Source organism: Crotalus tigris, unplaced genomic scaffold (assembly GCF_016545835.1).
Source record: "Crotalus tigris isolate CLP2741 ecotype Arizona unplaced genomic scaffold, ASM1654583v1 scf7180000018879.704157, whole genome shotgun sequence".
In the NCBI taxonomy this organism is placed as follows: domain Eukaryota; kingdom Metazoa; phylum Chordata; class Lepidosauria; order Squamata; family Viperidae; genus Crotalus; species Crotalus tigris.
The window spans coordinates 554,257-575,760 of NW_024097253.1; the positions used below are offsets into that span (position 1 = coordinate 554,257).

Here is a 21,504-nt window from a genome sequence, read left to right on the forward strand (position 1 = left end):
TAGATCCTCCATGGTATTGATCCGTGGCCTGTTAGGAACTGTACTGCACAGCTGGAGGTGAGCAGCAGGCAAGCAAGCAAAACCTAAACCATCCTCCCAATCCTTGGAAAAACTGTCTTCCACGAAACTGGTCCATGGTGTTAAAAAGTTTAGGGATCACTGGTATATGACAATATTAAATAGATGGTTTTCATAAGAAATGTAATTAATGTTATACCTATAATTCAAGCAGAACAGACATTAGAGTCTTCACAGATCATTAGACATAGAAATTAATGCAAAAAAAATTGTTTGAACTCATGAAGTGGCATGCTTGGTTGTTGTTAAATATATTTAACAACACACATTTATTATCTTCACATACATCTTCAGAAAATAGCCAGGTCATCACTTGGCCCAAAATGAAACTAATATTAGTAACAGATTGGTCTTATTTAGTACAATCTTGTCTTTTATTTTATAAGGACTTTATTTTATAACTTCCTGTTTATGATGTTGCAATGATGTTTATCCATAGCTGTTGGGGGTTATTTTTATTGCTTGTATCATATCCTGAGGCTGAGAGATACTGAGTTGGTAATACATTTAAAATAAAAGCATCAAAACAGAACTATTTTACAGCAGAACTATTTTTCTATTTTGTAACAATGCTTAAGATACAATACGTTTTTCAGAAGCTGTGGTCAGTGTACCCTTCTCTTCTCTCCCCCCCCCCCAACAATTCCAGGTAATATATTGGGCTGAAAGATATTGACTGTCCCAAAGTTATTCAAGTAGCTAAATGGACTAGAACAGTGAAACTTTTAGACACCCAGTGCCCAAACTGCAACCCCAAACCCACTTATTTATCACCGGGTGCCAGGTGGGCGTTGCCGTGGTGGTCATGGCAGACTGGGTGGGCGGGGCAGGGTGGTGGAAGGCAATCCCTCGCCATATCCGGGGCACGGCGCATGCGCCCACAGACAGGGCTCTGAGTTCCACCTCTGGCACGTGTGCCATAGGTTCGCCACCACTGGACTAGAACCTAACTCTCCTCTAATCCTACTTCTTAATCATTACACCCACCTGTTACCAAGAATCAGTGATAAAATTATATTTTTATTTTGTTCCACAAATTATAAACCCATTATCAGAAATGTTTCAGATAAAAATGGTACAATATGTTATATATATATTGGTCATTTTATAAAATAGTAATAATAACAAGTGGAGACTATCAAGATGGTGTACAGGTTAAATAAAGAAAATAATCTAACAACAAAAGCATAGCCATCAGAGCTCACAAGTCAAAATTATACTGCAATCTTGCAATGCTTCCTGGTGCAGGCAATAAGTAATTCCTTTTATAAGTTATTATGTTGGTAGATACACTAATTTAGTAGTCGACATCTAAGTTGACAAGTATTTGGCATCTAAGGTAACTAATTTCCCCAAGTAAAGGTGACTAAAAGATTCCTTAGCCATGACCTGGGAAATATCCATCCCCACAAGCAACTGATATTGTAAATGCACACAGTAGTTTCCTCAGTCTGCCAAACTTTTGTCTACAAGTATGAAACAATAAAGAACTCACATTGGAAAAACTGCTGTCAACGCTGTAAACATTGGATGTTCCCGCTCTGACAACTGATGAAAATCACAGCCATTTTTGCTTTGCTTTTAACATGCTTTTTCTTCTATTTAGAGATCAAGTGCAGAAGAGGGGTTGGGATGAATGCTTGAGCTCAGCTAGCCATAATAATAATGCTGCTTTGTGGGAACCCAAGGACAAACTGATAATGTTTTGTGGGCTGAGGAGCTGGAGAGAAAACCCACATTTCAGGCTAATTGGAGAATATAATTTATGACGGCTTATTGGAGGTGGGAATTGCAATTTGTTACTTTGTATCTAGGGGAAGGGAATCTAATTTTTGGGTTCAACTACGTAGTGCAGATACTTTGTTTCCTGAATAAAATGTTCTTTGAGGAGGAATTCTTGTCTTGAAGTTCTTTTGATGGGTTTCATCTATTGGAACCATGACAAGTGCCATGAATCATTTTTGATTTTGAGCCTGACCATTTTAATTGTAAATCTATGATGTCAATAAGGAGATGAGTCTCATCAATAAGAGATGAACCTTGTCAATCACAGGGCTTTGAATATCTCCATCAAGTTGCCATTCTAATAACAGCCATAAATAACCTATCTCAACCTGACAGTTCACAGGGAGACACAGTTCCTTTTTTTTTATAATGAAAGTTTTTTATTTTTTCCATATAAACATTACAAAAAAAAGTATACAATACAACTTTAAGATAAAATAAACATTATTATGACCTGCGCACTCCTCCCAGGCTGCGTCCACTCTCTCTTAAAACTTTCCCTACTTCCCTCCTTTTTCTCACCTCCCATCCTACTCTCTTCCCCTCCTTAGGGAGACACAGTTCTTGATAACTATGCAAGATACTTAATTTTGCCTACTATGTTTTGTATTTTTTTGTCAGAAAATCCTGCCTGGCATTTGTGGCAGGTTTAGAAGTCCAACAAAGCAAAACAAAATCCCTAGATTTGTTTCTAATTACACATATCTATGGCCAAATTTGGCTACTTATTATTATGACCACTCTATCCAGTATGACTATAGCATCATTCTTATTTGCTTAAAGATTGCTAACCATAATATGTTCAGTCAGGTATAAGAGGGTTTTTTTCCCCTCATCATTTTTCATAACATATATTTACCTCTTCTTATGTAATACCATTCCATACTCATATTTCATATTACACACACATATATATATTCAAACAACTTTCTTATTTTCAAAAAATATTGAACATTTTATGGCATTTCATTTAAGGGGTGGACTTTCAGACATAATAGTTAAAACAGAATACAAAACAACCAACATTTTTTATAAAAACATTAAATCAATAAAATAGCAACTGAAAACCCTCATGACAACCTACATTCAATATAACCACAGCCAAGCATCAGGCTCAACCCTACTGTCTCTAAAGGGTGCCAAGTTCTCTTCTATAAAATCTGCTACTTAATAGGAATGCATCTTTGAAGTATTAAAAACACACAAAGAGTCTTTATTCCAAAGAAATTAAAACACTAATACTACTGTCTTGAGAGAATGAACTCCTGTTGACTGCATTTTTTTCAGTTCTTCAGGTCCCCATGCTTTTACGTTTTGCCTTTTATCATTTGTTCATTAGTTTACTGATAAGGATGTTATCCTGAATTGTATGCTGAGCATACAAATATATTTAATCAAACAAAAAAGCAAATATTCTAAGCACTCGGGGATTATGAATTTAAAAATATATTTTAAAAAATCATGTTCAAATATTTTCTCCAAATCATCATCCCAGCAAATATGGTAATAATAATATACTGCATACAACTGCCTACCTCTTCTTCTCTAAGCTTCTGTCTTCTCTTTTCTTCCACAGCTGCCCTCTTTTGCTCCTCCCTCAGTCTCTGCTCCTCCAACTTCTTCCATCTTTCTTCTATTTGTTTCTCATACTGAAGCTTTGCTCTTCTTTCTTTTTCTAAGATTTGCTGCTCTCTGACAGCTTATAATAAAATAAATAAATTAAAAATCTCAAATAAAACTTGACCCCACATATTTCAACTGTTATCTAAACTAATAACCAGTGCTTAGGCAGTCAGACCAATACCAATGAAGACCTAGGTCAGTGATGGCGAATCTTTTAGAGATTGAGTGCCCAAACTGCAACCCAAAACCCACTTATGCATCATCGAGTGCCGGGTGGATGTGGCCCATTGGGTGGGTATGGCCAATTGGGTGGGCATGGCTGCAGTGGTAACAGCAGACTGGGTGGGACTAAAAAGTTCAATCAATCAATTCCAACTTTGCAAGATCTTTTTTTCCCCACGAGAAGTTGAAATTGACTGATTGAACCTTTTTTTTTTTTGCACATGGCGGCGGAGGCCTAAAGCAAAAAGGTTTTATAAAACCCAGCTGAAGGTCTAGGACTGGGGTGACGGCGCGCATGCCAACAGAGAGGGCTCCGAGTGCCGCCTCTGGCACCCGTGCCATAGGTTCACCACCACTGACCTAGGTGGAGTTATCAGAAGCTTTGATGGGCCCCAAGTTTGCATATGTATATACTGTATAGAAAACAAATGTTCTAAGGGAAATTATGTTAAATGTTACTGAGCCACAATTTCTAGTAGAGAAAATCACCAGAACAGGTCAAACAAGGTCATGTACTCAGTAGTTACAGAGTACTAAATATCTGTTGAATAGAAAACATGGTTTAACTTTCTTGAACAGGAACCCTATGCATTGCAATATTTCATTACAGCTCTTTTACAGTTAAATATTAACTAGAATTAGTTGTCAAATAAAGAAATAGCATACAAAATAAAACTGCACTGAGCTCACTGACATTTTATTTTCTTGAAAACAAGCGCACATTCAATCTAGTATATGCTAGTGCCAGATGGTCATTTAGGCAGAAAAAAATAATATTTTTCCTAGGAAATTAGATACAAGCCAAGAAATCTGGATATAATATAAGAGCATGAGTAAACTTTCCATATGCATACTTTACTAAGTCGAGAGAAGTTTACTCTGAGTTCCTAACAGTTGATAGAGTGAAACTAGGTCAGGACATCCCTTATTCTTCTAAATGGAAGTTGCTTGCTTCGCAGTGCTTTTTTTGTAAAAAAAAAAAAAAAAAAAAAGTGCCATAACTCACACACGTCATACAACCTGCCTTGCCTACCCTACAAGGTTCCATCCAAAAAAGGTGCCGGAACTCTGTTCTGGGCGTTCTATGACAAAAAAAAAAAAGCCCCGCTTGTTTGATTCCCAAATGTTTCTGATCATATTCAGGGAGTTCTTGTTGCTTTAATAATACCGAAGCATTGGTAGACTGAAAAGTCAAAAAGTACAGTAACTATGCCGAAGACTGGGGATACTGTCTAGAAGAATAATAAATCTCTCTGATCCCAGATGAGAACAGCAGAAACATGCGTCCTAATGAATCCAAGATGGGTCCTCTATTTCTCCATCTATCTATACATTAACTATACTTATTTCTTAAGTATAGTTAGTAATCAAAAGACTCAAGGCTGTATGTAGATTATTCTTGTTTATTGACTAAGAAAATACAACTTACCAAAATATTTTTCTCTTTCTTCTCTTCTTTCTCTGGCTAATCTTTGTCTTTCATCAGTCTTCAGAAATCCATCCACAGCTAATAGCAAAAAGAAAAAAGAAAAAGAAAAATCAGTTATAGCAAAGTAATTTATTATTTTGTCTAGACAATTTTATTATAACTTTACTTCAATTTACATATTGTAAGATTTATTAATCAGTACTAATGAAATATTTCACAAAAATCGGATGCTATAAGCAGTTTAATATATTTCATATACTGGTTCTTTTAAGATTTGTTTTAGCTCAGTATCATACATTGGCTTTATGTCATAAAGACTGTTAAATTCCATCAGGCATGAAGTTTTAGCAGCATTTAAGGGCAACTAAGTAGATAGTGAATGGCATAAAGGGCACTATATAATTGGTCAGAATGATTAAAAGAGTTGCCAGTTGACCTATAATTCCCATTATTTCCCATCAGTGGGCTTACCATACATACTATTAGAATTACATTCAGTCGCCATTGGGAGGCAATCTTTGGGAAGGTTACTTTTAAAATAAAATGAGGCAAACAGTGTATTATTCTTTAAATTCAAAGTTTATTTTCTATGAGTAACTAAGTATTTTAAATACAAGATCAACAACAGCTAATACCGCTCTCTCCATGATTCAGTTTAGCTATTTGCAAGAAAGATGAACAGTCTTGGTTTCTTAAACTACCTTTCATGTTTAATACATGTATGTTCTCCTGGAATCTATCTAGAAGAGGCTGCTCCTCTGAATGTTGACTGTAAATCTATGTTTTTATACACTACATTCTTGGAACAGAAATCAATTATTCTGAAGGTTACCATGGGGCTAAAAGTCCAAATATGAAATTTCTATTAATTCTAATATAAATCCTGCATTAACAATTTTTGCATCCAGGTTTTGAAATATATAAAATATGAAAATGAAACAATATTTAGTTTTGCTGATTACAGAGAAGAACAAGGAGTTAGCTAAGACAGTGTTCCCCAGCCTTTCCGAGTTGGCAACCCGGCACAGGGGAAGGGGGATGATTTTGTGCAAGGGGCAGGCATGTGCACACACACACAGTTCATTTGTGTGAGTGGGTGTGTGCACCTGTCACTTGCATAAGTGGGGTGAGCGCAGGCACTCGGCACTCCCGTTGACTGGTTGCAAATAGGCTACAGCCCAGTAGTGGGCTATGGTCCACAGTTTGGGGACCCCTGATCTAAGATACCCATTCTGTTCTTGTCACAATGACTTCTCTAGAAACCTTACTCAGCTATCATTTATCTCCATCTTTTGCATTCACAGATTCAAAGTGTCTCAGGAAACTGAATTCTGACTTTTAGCAGGTTTTTAATGGTATTATTGTTATTAGATTTTTTATTCATATATATTTATTCATATATATTTATTGATCAACTCAAGGTGATGAACATACCTTCTGCCTCCTATTTCCTCCACAAAAACAACCCTATGAGTGGGTTGGGCTGAGAGTGAGGAGCTGACTCAAGGCTTAATGTTTCTAGTTTAAGTATTAGTCTCTCACCTTTGACAAAATATTCTAAAGATAGGCATTAATAACCTCAATCTCTTATTAAAAAGATTTTTAAAGTTTGTATTTTAGCAATGCCAAATACATTACAATTTCCCATTTTTATGGAGTACAGATAGTCCTCAATTTACAACCATTCCTTTAGTAACCATTGGAAGTTGCAACTGCACTGAAAAAAGTGACTTTATGACCATTGGATACACTTACGGCATCCCATGGTCACATAATCAAAATCTGGACCTTTGGCAATTGGCTCATATTTATGATGGTTGCGGTGTTCCAGACTCATGTGATCACCTTTTACAAACTTCTGGCAAGCAAAGTCAATGAGGAAGCCAGGTTCACTTTACAACCGTGTAACAACAACTGCAATGATTCACTTAACAAGTGTAGAAAGAAAGGTGGTAAAATGGGGCAAATCTCACTTAACAACTGTCTTGCTTAGGAAACAGAAATTTGTGCTCATTTGTGGTCCCAAGCTGACGATTACTTAACAGAAAAAGGCCTTATACAGAGTTGGATCATTGCCATCTAGTCCTGTATTAGATACTTTTTTTCACAGCCTTTCTCTGGGACTCTAGGCAGGACTTTTTTTCAGCTCTTTCTGAATAAAACCACATATTGGTATTGTTTTAATTAGAACAGAGAAAATTGTTCCTCCCCTCCCCAGCAAGTTTGTATTGGCTTTTCGTTTGGATATGTGCAGGAAAACAGCTAGTGAATATCTTGCTATGATAATATATGCTGGTGACTGGATTTGATTATCAAGCCAAACTGGTGTTTTGGAATTCAGGGGAAGACATTTATTGAAAATAAATGAAGCATGCAGACAAGTTTTATTTTGGGGGAAAAAACATCAATGCATTGGATTGTCTTTTTCTTAAAAAATCCAACAAGATTTCAAAACCAGTAACTATTAAACTGAAAATCTGTTAGAACAGCATTTTGCTAAGCAGTGTTGAAATGGCTTTTTTAAAAAAAATATGTTTTATTGGTTTTATAGTTTTAACAAAAAGTGTTTGAGACACACCGTGGTGTTTGGCTAAACAAAGATTCCCAACATAAAATCACAGAATAACAGCTCAACTTAATACATTCGCTATCATCTCTCTATTTCCCTCAAGTAACATAATAAATTTAATATATTTCATTTCTATCCTAAATTTCAATTACTACTAAGCCTGTTTATTTAGACTTTATCAATTTCAATTACCATAATCAAATAATGTTTTACATCAACATATTACCCCTTCAAATATCTCTTGCAAATAAATTCAAGTTCTTAATCTCTCTCATCCCTTTTTTATCACCAATCTTATTTCTTCTTCCAATAATAGCTAATTTAGTTAAAAAAACAATATTATCATATCTTATCAAATCGTATTATACACATATATCTCTTAATTAATTAAACATTACACACATAGTTATAATTTTCTTACTTCTAAATCTAGATCATTATCTTTAACCTTTCAGCCAGTAAGTCCATTTTTGTTGCTTATCATAATCATTGACTTAATTTATTTCCATTCATTAAACAAACCAAATTCGATCCATTTAATTACCATATCGAAACAGATTATTATACACAAAAATCTCCTAATTAATTAAATATTTCAAAATTCCAGTCTAAATCATTTACTCCAAGAAATGCATTCTTAGTCTCTATAAAGCCAAGTTTCTTTTTTCATTCCACATTTAACTTTTATATTTCCATATCAAACAAACTTCCATAAAACAATGGGATGGACAAAATTGGCAGTTAAAACTATTGGAAGAGTTAGTACATGAAAACATTACTTATACTTGGTTCCAATATAGGCAATTAGTAGATAGATGGAAGATGGATCGTAAGGTGGGTTTTCTCAGAGAAGATGAAAATTTTATTAAGCAAGTGAAGGACCAAAGACTAAATCATATTAAGAGAATTTATGGGGTTCTAGTGGAATTGGATTCAGAAACAGAATTAATTAAAGATTGTATCATCAGATGGGCGCAAAATTTTGGTGAACCAGTCCTACTGGATACCTGGGAAACCATTTGGGTGAGAAATGTTAAATTTACACAAGCACAGAATTTAAGGGAGAATTTTTATAAAATGTTTTATAGATGGCACCTTGACCCACAAAAAATGTCTTTTATGTACCCTGACCTACAGCCTAAATGTTGGAGATGTGGTTGTTTGGATGCCACCTACTATCACATTTGGTGGTCGTGTAGAAATATAAAAGCCTTTTGGATTAAGATATGGTGGAATATTCAAAGAATTTTTAGAAGGAGGGTAAAATTTACTCCACAATTATTTTTGTTAGGTATAGTTACTGATTGTGACACAAAGGAGGTTATATTGATGTTAAACTTGATCACAGCCGCAAGGCTGTTAGTAGGACAATACTGGAAAAAGGAATCTTTGCCTACTTTGCAGGAATGGTTTCTTAAAGTGTCTTATTTGGCGGAAATGGCAAAGATTTCGGCTTTTTTAAAAGAACAATCGCAAGAGAAATTTTTTGCTGTTTGGGATAAATGGATAAAGTTTATACAATTTAAATTGGATATAAAAAATATTATTTAGCTTTTTCATAACTTCTATTTTTATATACATATATGTATCTTAGTTATATTTTCTTTTTTCATATAACTTTTTTATTTTTTTAATTAAGCCTATATTCTGCTCTGGGAAGCTCCGGGGGGGGAGGGAGTGGGGGTTTGGGGGGGGGGTAGGGAAAGGGTTGTTTTGTTTTGTTTAGTTTTTTGTCTATTTTTTTGTTGTATTGTTATTCTTTTGTTTTTTTGTAAAAATTTATAAAAATTTTCAATAAAAAAAAAAGTCATCAAACTAAATTAAACACACATGAATATAATTGTATATTTCTTACTTCTAAGTCTAAATCATTATCCTTAAAACAATCCATAGAACCAACATTGCCTTTTAATCCATTTATCAATTTTTACTAATTTAAACACGCATGTGTATAATTGCATTTTCCAGCTCTAAATCATTATCCTTTAAAACAATCCATGAAATCAACATTGCCTTTTACACCATTAAATTTTTTAAATTTGTTTTTGAGTCTAATTCTGGGTTTCTTTCTCTGCCACACTGGCATCCATGAAGACGCTTCCCTTTCAACCAATAAATCCAAAATAACTTTTTCATTATGTGAATATGAGGAAGATAAATAAGCTTGAAAAATCTTGAAAACTTCCAGGATACTATATATAAATAACAAATGTTATTACAATTGAAAAGCAATATGGTCAATGTGTTTTGGAAACTTGCTTCCAAAGTTTAGATTTTCCATTTCCACTTCCTTCAATATATCTCTAAAATAATCTTTATTCTTAGCTCCAATGACCTTTCTTTGGCAATTTAATAAATCATGAAAGTATCCAAGGATATTTATTGCTCTGATTCCTTATTTCTTCATGCTCAAATGTAAGATCAGCTATTAGAAAAACAGTCAGGACCTTGGCTCAATCTACATATCAAAATACTCCATTTTCTTGCTGTAATGTTTTCATACCATCCAGGGTTCCGATGTCTCCTTTTGTGGTTATTTTGTTTTTTTATCAGTTGTAAAGCAATTTTTTATTGGGATCCTCTCCTAGTGTATAAGCTTGCTTGAATTGTTTGGGATTAATGCTCTATACCAAACACAAGGCCCGGGGGCTGGATGTGGCCCGCAAAGTGGTTTCATATGGCCCGCGAAGCCATCCTGGAAACAGTGAGGGAACGGCCCCTGCTGCCGTGGCCCAGGCTGGCCGGGAGCCAATATACAATTTTGTAGTGGCCATCTATGCTGAAACGCATTTAGTCTTAGCTCCACAAGACCATCTGGAAACAGCAAGGAACCAGCCCCTGCCGCGTCGGCCGCACTCTCTGGGTGCATGCTGGGGAGGGGTCACTCTTTGTGAGGAATGAAAAAATGCACCATCGCCTGGAAGTGACCAGCAAATAGCCCTCGCCTACTTCACATAGCCGGCTTGATGGGCTCTGGGGGAGGCGTTTCAGCAGGCAGTGGGGCGCTCTCCTCACAGCGCCGAGAGGCTGAGCTGGGCGGCACAAATCCAAAAAAGAAACGCGAGGCCGCCCACCTCCCAGCCTGCCTGGTTTCAGCAGGCAGCAGGGCGCTCTCCTCACAGCGCCAAGAGCTGAGCTGGGTGGCGCGATTCTGATAAGTGCAATGCTGCCTAGCCCCCAGCCTGCCCAGTTTCAGCAGGCAGCAAGGTGCAAAGCTGATTCTCACGCTGCTCATGGTATTCCCTCCCCTAGAGCCCACCAAGCCAGATATGTGAAGTAGGTGAGGGCCATGTGCTGGCCACTTCCAGGCGATGGTGCATTTCTTCATTCCTCACAAAGGGTGACACCTCCCCAGCTGCATTGCTTGCCTGTTTTTCTCCCTCCCTCATCTCAAATATTTTTCCACTACTCTGTACTTAGGAAGAAAGAAGGAAAGAAGAAGAGGGAGGGTCTGAGGGAAGTCCTGCCTTAGTCCTGCCCTGCTGCCCCTTCACTATCCCCTTGCCCCCTCCACCTGGCCTATCCTGGGGGTCTTCCATCCTATTGCTAAGGAAGCTTTGGATACAAAGCTGGGTCTCCTCCCATGGAGAGGGAATGGGCCTCCCTCTGACTTTGTCCTCGTACCATCATGAGCAACCTGGGTAAAGAGAGCAAGCACAGCAGCAGCAGTCTTGAGGAGGAAGTAAGTGCAGCTGGGCGCCCCCTTGGGGAAGTGGGGCTGGGTTTGGTGCCATGGGTGCTCAAGAACCAGGCTGGGTTTTTGACCTCTGCTACCCAAGGCTCCGGGCAGCCTGTGCCACCATCCAGCCCCCCCCCGCATGGCCTGAGAGGAACAGTGAGGCTCCTCCAGTGGACCATGCCTTGGCACTTGCCTTGGTCCCACCCCCTTCTGCCAGAGACCCTCAGATCTTTCCCACTTTCTGCCCAGGCTCCCACAGGCACTCTTGACATGAACAATGTAGAGCTGGCCACACCCACTCCAACCCAGTAGGCCACACCCACCGTGGCCACACCCCCCTCCCCCCCCGAGGGCAACCACAATGCTGATGCGGCCCTCAGTGAAATTGAGTTTGACACCCCTGCTCTATACTGTGAGAAGAAAATCTCTTCAGCATTTCTCCAGCTAGGAATAAGTCTTCAGCGCAAACGAAAAAAACAGACACTGAGCGAAGCAAGCTGCCAGAAAGTGGTTTTTATTACAGAAGCCAGACAAAGAAGTGACTCAGCAATGGGTTCTGGACTAGTTAGTAAAAATCATCTAAATACATGGTACAATTTATACTCTTTCTATTTTAAGTCTTGATGAGATTTGTAAGAAGTTTGTTCCTCTTAATTTCCTAGCCTGGTTTTTTCCTGTCAGGATTGATTAATCCTATCACTCAAGGAAGGAAATAACGTTGATGATGTTTTTGTGTGTCTAGGTTAATCTTGTCATAGGCTCTGGTGTATGTCTGGGGTAATTCTGTTATTGGTTTCTATGTGTGCGTAGGGCAATCCTATCAGCTCTTTTTTGTTTATTCAAGGCTAGCGCTTACTGTTACATTGTTTCTTTTGCTACATGTTTCTTGGCTCTTGTGGGGGGGATATTAACTGAGCTAGGAAGGGGAGGAAGGGAGAGGGGAGAGGGAGAGGAAAAAAAACTCTTTTCCAGTACTTTTATTTTTCAGTTTGATTTTTCTAAGAGAAGGGAAATATATGTTTCTTTTGGAGCAGCTTCCATATTTGTAATAATTGATTTCTGTGGATAGGCTTTCTGCCTCTTTTCCTATGGTTCTTGCCTGTTTAATATTTCCCAAAGATGTTTCTTTTTCAGGGGTAAGTAGATGCTGACTTCCAATATGTTCTTGGTTGAATCAATAATCCATCAATTCCCCCATTTTGTGCAAGGGGAAGGAATTGCCTGTGATTCCTAGCCCCCCCCCGCATAACTTATGTCTTTATCAAAATAAACCTGGTAATCATAATCAATCTGACTCATCATCAAGGAAATTTGTTTTCCTTTTCTGTCCTGTTTTGGAATTATTGAAAAACATGCTTTTTAGTAGTTAAGACAGGGCGACATGAGTTGACAAAGATAACATAAGAGAATGCCTGCAACTGTAGCTGTGATTGTCCCCAAAATAAGAATTTTTAGCCAATGCAAGTTTGGTAGCCAAAGAGTCTGGATAAAAAAATCAAAAGGAGATTTTTCGTATGCAATTTTATGTGTTAGTTCCTTCAGGCACTGGATGTCACTCTCTATCAGCTGTGAACTATCTCTTTAGTTGAAACAACACAATCCTTTGAACTCTTCACACCCATGATTTTGTCTTAACAACAAATAATAAATGGCTGCTCGATTTTCAAAGGTATCTTCTCTCACCTGCTTCAGTTCCTGATTCAAGGCATCCAGCGCCTGGAAAGTTGAATTTAAACTTTTTACTAGTGTGCAAGCTAGGCTGTTCAGGGCCCTGGCATTGTGCACTGCCAAGCCTGGTACCCCTACCAGGGACACAGCTAGAGATACATATCCTGCCTTTGTTAGTAACCAGGTTTTTGGGGAACAATCAGGGGTCAGCTCCTGTAGGTCTCTCTTTTGTCACCTTTGAAGTGAGGGTATCACCATGGTTAGTTGCTCTAAGGTGCATGGCCCTCCTGTTGAGTTTGCCGGGAGTAAGAGTATACTTTCAACCTACACAGGAAGAACCAACCTAAGGTGAGTTTTACATAGCTATATGAGAATGGGATGGTTTCTGTATGGTTGCAAATGAGTTCCTTATTATTAAGATCTTGGCAGTTGGAGACTCTGGGTTTTTTGCAGCTTATTACTTGAAACAGTTAGCAGCTTGGGCCATTTTGGCAACCTGCAAGGTGTACATGCTTTGGTCTTTGTAATTTGAATTGTTACCCCAGTCAAAGATAGTGATACAGGAAGCCTTGATGTGGAAATTCTTTAGTTTGGTGTGGTTAATTATAGCTTGGGGTCCTGAAGCCACAACTATTAGGCAGGTAGTGAGAATACCCTTTACAGACCTTCCCCCTGCCAGGCAGAAATTGGTGGTGTTCAAGACTTCTCGCGCTAAATACTCCCAAATGTTTCCCTTTTCTGGAAAGAGGTTCATTTCCAAGAGTCCTGATACAGTGGTTATGCATGCAAATATAAAACAAATTTTAACAATTCCCATTCCCAATTTCCCCACAGTCTTCCCTCCCATCTTGTTAGTTCGAAGTGTTTTTAGCGCCCACTTGTTGGTGTCTGGGTCCTTTTGAAGTCATATGGGTGGCACCTTCTGCTCGGTTGCTGGGTCTTTGCTGTGATCCAATATGGCTGGTTTGACGTGAGTCCAATGGATCCAGGCATCCTTTTCAGCGACCCTGATGGCAGTTTGTGTAGTCAGCAGGACTTGGAAGGGTCCTTTCCACCTGGGCTGCAGGGGTGTTGTTCTGGCAAAAGACTTCATCTACACCCAGTCTCCTGGCTCGAACGGGTGTAAGGCCTCCTCCAAGGGCAGGGTCTGTGTGTCAAGGTGCTCTGTTTCCACACGGTGCATAGCCTTTGATGTAAGGCTGTAAGGTAAGCAGAGAGAACCATATCTCCCCTTTCCAGGTTTAGAGAATGTGGGTCTAATCCCTTTAAGGAGACTGGGGAACGGCCAAAGAGCAGTTCGAATGGTGAAATACCCATGTCCCATCAAGGCGTGGTCCTAATGTAAAACAAGGCAATGGGCAGGGCTTGGGCCATGTTAAGCGTGTCTCCTGAGTAGTCTAAAGGAGAGTCTTTATCTTATGACTAGCTTTCTGTATCCCCAGAGCTAGTTGGAGAAAAAGGGGTATGTAGGTTGTGTAATGCCAGGGGCTTGATATATATGGGTGAGGATCTGTGCTACAAAATGTCTCCCTCTGTCCATATCTATAGTGCTGGGCACCCCAAAGTGTGATACTATGCCTTTTAGTAAATGTCTGGCTGTTTCCAATGCTGTAGCATGGCGGCAAGGGAAAACCTCAATCCAAGAACATACAAGAACATACTGATAGCCGTTTGCTTTGGGCAGCTGTATATAATCCATTTGTATTTTCTCAAATGGCCGCTGTGTCCATGGCTTTCCCCCAATGTGGCTGGCCTTCCTAGAGATGGCGTTGTTGGCCTGACAAGTTTTACAGGTTCCTGCCACTCGTGTGGCTTCCTTATATGCCCCTGGCATGTACCATACTCCCCTTATTGCATCTACCATTGCTTGCATTCCGCAGTGGCCTTTGGTATGTAATCTTTGGCAAATAAGTTGCAGCAGTCGGAGAGGCGCTATGGGTGTTCCATCAGAGACCCTCCAAAAGCCTTCCCTGTATTCTGCTTCAAATTTCTCCTTCCAACACTCTACTTCCCCTTCCTCCAGCAGCTCTTTGTATGGGACTTCGATGTTCACCCTCAAGGCAAGGGCCATTGGGCTTGTGGGAGTGGTTAGATTGCAGCCCACTTTGCAACTTGGTCTGCAAACTGGTTACCTTTTGTCACCTCTGAATTATCCTTTTGGTGCGCCCTGCAATGGATGATTGCTATTTTTAATGGTAATTGAATAACTGCTAGTAATTTAGAGTCCAACTCTGCATGTGCTATGGGTTGCCCTGACAAAGCCAGGAATCCCTGTTGTTTCCACAGGGCTCCAGTAGCATGGCAAATCCCAAACGCATATCTAGAGTCAGTATATACGCTGGTAGATCAGTCTCTCGCTTTCTCACAAGCTTGAATTTAAAGGTGTGAGTTCAGCCGCTTGAGCACTATAGGAAGGAGGGAACAGCATTGCCCATACAATCTTATGGAAGGAGACAGCGGCTGCTCCCATCACCCTCCTCCCTTCGTGTATGTAAAAGGATCCATCTGTAAATAGTTCGAAGTCCGGGTTCAACAGAGGGACAGCAGAAAGGTCAGGTCAGGGTAGGTGTAAGCAGTCATGCAAATTTCCCTTTGTGTGACCTGCTGGTAATAGTGTAGCCAGATTTAAAGTCATACACTTCTCAAGGAAATGTGTTGTGAGATGAAGAGCTCGGCTTCATATTGTGCTAAACTCTGTTGTGTGAAAGTTTGTGTCTGCGACTTTCAGACTAAGCGGCCAACCTAGTACCAGATCTCTTGATTTTATTACAATTTCCACAGTGGCATCTACTGCTCTTAAGCAGGGAACTGTTCCCTTTTGACTGGGTCTAGCTGTATTGAATATTATGCCACTGGACGTAGTGAGGGGCCAAATTGTTGAGCTAAGACTCCTGAGCCCACTCCCTGGTTTTCATGAATAAACAGCATAAAGGGTTTCTGGTAATTAGGGAGACCCAGGGTCGATGCTGACACCAGCATCTGTTTTATTTTTGAAAAGGTAAGGTCTAATGGTTTGATCCAGGTAACAGAGTTGGGCATGTCTTTAGTGGTAAGTTGAATGAGAGGCTTGGCTAATTCTCCAGAAGAGGGAATCCATGGGCGGCAGAACCCTAGGCCGCCTAGTAAGGTTCGCACTTGCCTTTTTGTACAGGGAAGCTTCATTTTAAGAATAGCGTCTATCCTCCCTGGGGTTAGTTTTCGTATCCCAGGAGCAGTAGCCCAGGTATGTGACTTCTTGTTGCAAGTATTGTAGTTTAGAAGGGGATGCCTTATGTCCTCTCCTTGTGTTGTGATTCCTCACCAGCCAGTGGATCCGGCAGCTGAATCTGAGGAATCAGATGAGAAGGGGCCTGGAGTGACATCAGAGTCAGAAGAAGGCTCTCAGGAGCTCCAAGACTTACAATTGGAGGGGGAGCCTGGCCCCCCTACTCACGCTCAGGCTGAGACACAACTGTGCTGAGCGCCTGAGTTGCACAGTGATGAAGAACAGTTGGGACAAATCACGGATGCATGAATGCATAGAAAAGAGAAGCAAGTAGGACAGAGGAATGCAATGGGGCGGCCCCAAAGGCAAAGGAGAAGGCATTAGGAAGTCATGCCTTAGCTGAATTATAAAAGGGAAGGTGTGGGAAGCCAACCGTTCGTATTGAGGGTGAAGTTTCTGTGGACTGTGTTTGTTTGCCTTGGACACTGACTCAGGTCTGTGAGAATAACAGGGGTTGGTTTTTTCTTACGGTTCCTGCCTGTTTCTTGGAAGAGGGGTTTCTCCTTGTAAGCATAACAAGGATTCACATAGGCTGGGATAGAACACCTTGCCAGGGAAAGGAGCAGATGATGTGTCAGCTCTGCAAATTTGTTCAGTGTCTGACACCAGTAAAAGGTCGTCCACATATTGAATTAATACTGAACCCCCCGGCAGGGAAATAGATGATAGGTCTGCTTTTAGAATCTGTGAGTGGTGGACTCAGTATAGCCTTGTGGCAAGCAAGTCCATGCGTACTGTTGATCCTCCCAGGTAAAAGCAAGGAGGTATAGGGAGGACCGGTCTACTGGTATGCTGAAAAAGGCGGAACAGAGATCTATGATTGTGAAGTCTGTGGCTGAAGCTGGGACTTCGGTGATGACTGTGGCTGGGTTGGGAACTATTGGGGCGTGGAGTATCATGTGACTATTGATCAATCTCAGATCGGGAATGAATCTGAAGACTGGGTTTCCTTCCTGGTCCATCTTTGGCTTTCTAACTAGAAAGATGGGGGTGTTGCAAGGGGAGGTGCATTTGCGAAGGACTCCCTGTTTTAAATATGCTTCTATTAGTTTTCTAATTGGTTCTATTGCTTCTTCCTGAATTTTATACTGCCTCCTGCCTCCACTCATTTGCCTCCAGCATTTCTCCTCGGCATTCCTCCTCGGCTGCCCCCCTACCCATTCTCTCTGGCCAATGGGCCCCTTTCCCTCTGCCCTGTGCCCTTCAGCATGGCCCTTTTGCCAAGGCCCCCTTTGAACCAGGCTTTTGGCTGCATGGGACAGATAGCCGCCAGCCAATCGGGTGGCAGGCAGGAAGCCAAGGTGCTGCAGGGAGGCAGTGTGCGATGGGCAATAGTTTTTTAAAATCTCTGTTCTGGGGGTGGCGGCCACGTGGCTCCGGAGTTGGGGGGGAGGGTTCAGGCACACATTCTCTGCAAAAGAGGATCGATGTCTGAACTCGTGCGATATTATGGCACCCAGGGGCTTCCATTTACTCTCCTGTCCCTCAAAAGCAGGAACTGCAGCAGAGAAGAGACAGACCTTTTCAAAGTAAGTGAGTCCGGCATGGCAAGAAGGGAGGGGGAAGCATGAGGTGTCTTAGTAGGTTGGGGAGGCCTTGGGGGCTGTTCCATCACTAGGCCGCCCATGGCCTTACCACCCTGAGATACCTCATGTGCACTTACTGAGCTGCGTGCATCTTAACGAGCAGGGAGTGATCTCGTTCCAAGTATGAGATTCACTCCCATGAATTTTCGAGTTACAAATGGAATGGGCAGGCTCCATTAATAATAATAACTTTATTGTCACTTTAAATGTACACCAATTGGAATACATCAAAATGAAATTTCATTGCATACAGCTTTCAAAGGGTCACACCTCCGATACATTCGTAATTCAAGGACTATCTGTATCATTTTTTTCCACTGCAAGCACAATGTCCAGAAGCGGTTTCCAAGTAGAAACAAAAGTACTTATATTCTTTTCTTTTATCAAAACAGTCAATTTAGCCATCTCTGCTAATTCCATCAACCTTTGTAGCCATTCGTCTATGTCAAGGGTAGGCAACCTCGGCTCTTTTATGACTCATGAACTTCAACTCAGAATTCCTGACTCAGGAATTCTGGGAGTTGAAGTCCATGAGTCATAAAAGAGCCGAGGTTGCCTACCCCTGGTCTATGTGCATAAAGCAGTCTTGCTGTCATCAATGTATATAAAATCAGAGTTCCAAATTTTTTTTCCAAGTCTTTTTCCATTAGACCCAGAAGGAAAGTTTCTGGTTTAATTTTTATATTCACTTTAAGAATTTTCTGCATTGTAATATGAATATAAATTTCCATTTCAATTCTTTTACCCTCTTGACGATATCATATACTTTTCTTTGTTCTCTAATCCATATGCAGGTCTTTCTATCTTGCCTTGTAATGCTGAGCATGTATCTTTCCATGCCTCTTTGTTTCAATCACAGCTTTTGTATCAATTGTGAGATTAGGGTCCATGTTTCACCGGCATATGTTATAGCAGGTAGCACACACTGACTGAAAACTTTTCTCTTCATGCATAGGGGGAGGTTGTTCTTGAAAATTATGCTTAGCTTGCTGAATGCCTGCCAATCACATTTACCATGCCATTCTCCAGCATGATGAGTGCAGAATCCAATGGATGGGTAATTTCAGCCTTCCTGCTCAGAAGAGACTAGGTCAGAATTTTGGCCACGCCTCCCTCTGGGTGTGTCTTCCCAGTTTTGACTTAGTCTCGTGCTCAGCAAGGCACAGAAATTTTGGCTCCTTAACTAGGCTAAGTTAATTTCATCTATTTAAATCTAATTAGATTAATCCTTATTTTTAATTATTTAAAGTGTAGTATTTCTTTTGTTTCTGTTGTAATTGGGATCGAATTGGCAGAGATTTAAATTCAAAATTGAAAAGGGACCTTCTGGCTTTGAGCCTTCCGGGCTCCTGTAAAGAAGGCTGCAGGCCTTTTTTCTTCAAGCGGGGGTTTTTCCACCGCCGATCAGATGGAACAGAGGAGCGCAGACCAGCCTACCAGCTGGCCCTTGGAGATCGGGACTCAGGCTGTTTGGAGGCTTCCCTTTCTCGTGTTCTTCTTAAAGACATTGAGGCTTGCCTTATTTGCTACTGGCCTGTGTTACCAGGCCTTTAACCGGGGGGAGGTTTTGCAGCTTGTTTTCATACGAATCACAGATTTGATTCTGCCCTATATTGGAATTATTGTTCTAATTACTTATTGGTGGTTCTGTCACATATCGTTATTCTGGTGTGAGTTGAGCGAAGGGGAACTTTTTTAGACCATCTGTTCCACAGAGAGAGTAGCATTTGTCACTGGCCTAGACAGGCAGTTCTAGGGAGCTGTCTGGCTGTCCTTGCCATTGTTGTTGTGCAGAGCGAGGATCGGTTTTCCATCTCTGTCAACCAGATCTGTGTGTTTGGGTTCCCCCCACTTCTGGATATCTCCTACCCGGATTATCTAGACTGCAATGGCAGATAGTTCCTCGCCCCAGGCATCACAGGGCTCTGGTATTCCCCTGCACAAACAAAGCGCAGATCTACTGATTTGGACATGGGGGGAAAGAAAAAGGCCAAGACTAAACACATTTCTACCAAGGACCCTCAAAATCAGCCGAGCAAGAGGCCTCAAGGAGACATTTGGCACTGGAAAAGAAATTCTCCATAGCCCAAAGGCTCAGGTCCAGTGAAAGTGAAGTGGTTCCCCCCCCCCCGCTCCATTGGACAATTCTCCATTTGAGCCTCCATTTGCTCTTTCTCATGATGTCCCAAGGGCTTGGTCTCCTCAGGGGGAAACTGAGCAGGTTGGTCCCCCTCGCTCTTCCTCATCATCTACTCATCAAGGCCCTGAGGCCATGTTTATTCCAGCTGAGGCTGGGGCTAGTTCTATGGAACAAAGGGACATGTGGTCAGATCAGTTTCAGTCCTTCATGCACAATGCGTTTATGCAATTCATGTCTTCTAGGGGACAACGACCTTTTCAACCACCTCCTTCTATACTGCCTTTGCAAAGGGACATACCACAGTCCCCGGTTCAGACGTTTCTGAGACTTCTTCCCAGCTAGGGGAGGAGGGGTCTGTTGACCTGGAGATATCTGACATGCCCATGTCAGAGGATGAGGAGGCAGTGCCCGAACAGGCGTCAACTTTGGGGCTTTTTGATCCTTCTCTTTTCAGGTCTCTACTGATAAAGGCCGTTACCACTGTCAACCTCACTTCGGTACAGGAGGATAAACCCTCTACCTCCACCAAACAGGAGTCTAACCCTTTGTTCGCTGAACAGGTTGTGGAGGACAAGCAGATTCCTTGTCCGCAGGTTTTCCGCACTACAGTGGAAAAACAGTGGTTATCTCTGGCCACTCTGCCGTCTCCTAATAGTACAGAGAAGAAACTATTCAATGTTTCTCCTTCATTTGCTTCCCTCTTGGAGGTGCCTTCTGTTGATACTCCTGACTTCTCTGTTTTCCACTTCTGCTATTCCAGGGGATATGGCTGAGGCCCTGAAGGCGGAGGACAAGAAGTTTGAACTTTCCCTCTGCTGTGTGCATCAGGCTTCGGCATGTGCGATCAAGACTGCCACTTCATCCTCTTTCTTCGCCAGGGCTTCAATCATGTGGCTTCGCGAACTGCAGGCAATTGTTCTGCTGGATCAGGTTCGGACACATCAGACACTAGGGAAGTTAGTGGCCACTTCAGAGTACGTGGCAGACGCTTCTCTTCATTCGACCAGGTACTCTGCATGATCCATTGCAGCCACAGTTGCCTCTTGTAGGTTACTGTGGCTGAAACAGTGGAGAACGGACTTGAAGTCAAAGTGGCATCTGTCCACTTCCAAATATAGCGGTACACAGTTGTTCGGGTCAATCCTCGAACCGCACATTATCGAGGGCAAGGATAAACGGAAAATCCTGGCTCACCCCTCCAAACGGTCGGATAGGCGGCCCCAGCAGGATTTCCGTAGGCAGGCCTTCCACCCCAGTGGTACCTGAGAGTGGAGGTAGCCCTTTTGGGCAGGGTAGTTCTGGGATTGGTCAAGAGGCTCACGATCCTTTCCCCCCAGGCAGGATCATCGACAGGACCGCCAGAACATGGGAGCCAAGGGCTACTTCCAATCCAAACGTCCCTTCCGGGGCTCAGGTGGCCGCCCTTATAGGCGGTCCAAATGACGCCAAGGAGGGCTCTC

General features: G+C 41.3%; 1 protein-coding gene across 15 annotated transcripts in view; it reads right to left on the reverse strand.

The window, feature by feature from the left end:
• MAP7D2 (MAP7 domain containing 2) overlaps positions 1 to 21,504 on the reverse strand; it is a 64,814-nt gene that overhangs the window by 34,398 nt on the left and 8,912 nt on the right. For 14 of the 15 annotated variants that reach the window (XR_005558394.1, XR_005558392.1, XR_005558395.1 and 11 more), the window contains exons 2-3: positions 5,138 to 5,215; positions 3,399 to 3,562 (exon numbers count right to left, since the gene is read on the reverse strand). Coding sequence is in view for 11 of the 15 variants with exons in the window: in XM_039357230.1 (XP_039213164.1) it covers positions 3,399 to 3,562; positions 5,138 to 5,215 (242 nt within the window). In the remaining 4 variants the exon portion in view is untranslated. The remainder of the gene's footprint in view (positions 1 to 3,398; positions 3,563 to 5,137; positions 5,216 to 21,504) is intronic. The other variant, XM_039357238.1, reaches the window with a different exon arrangement.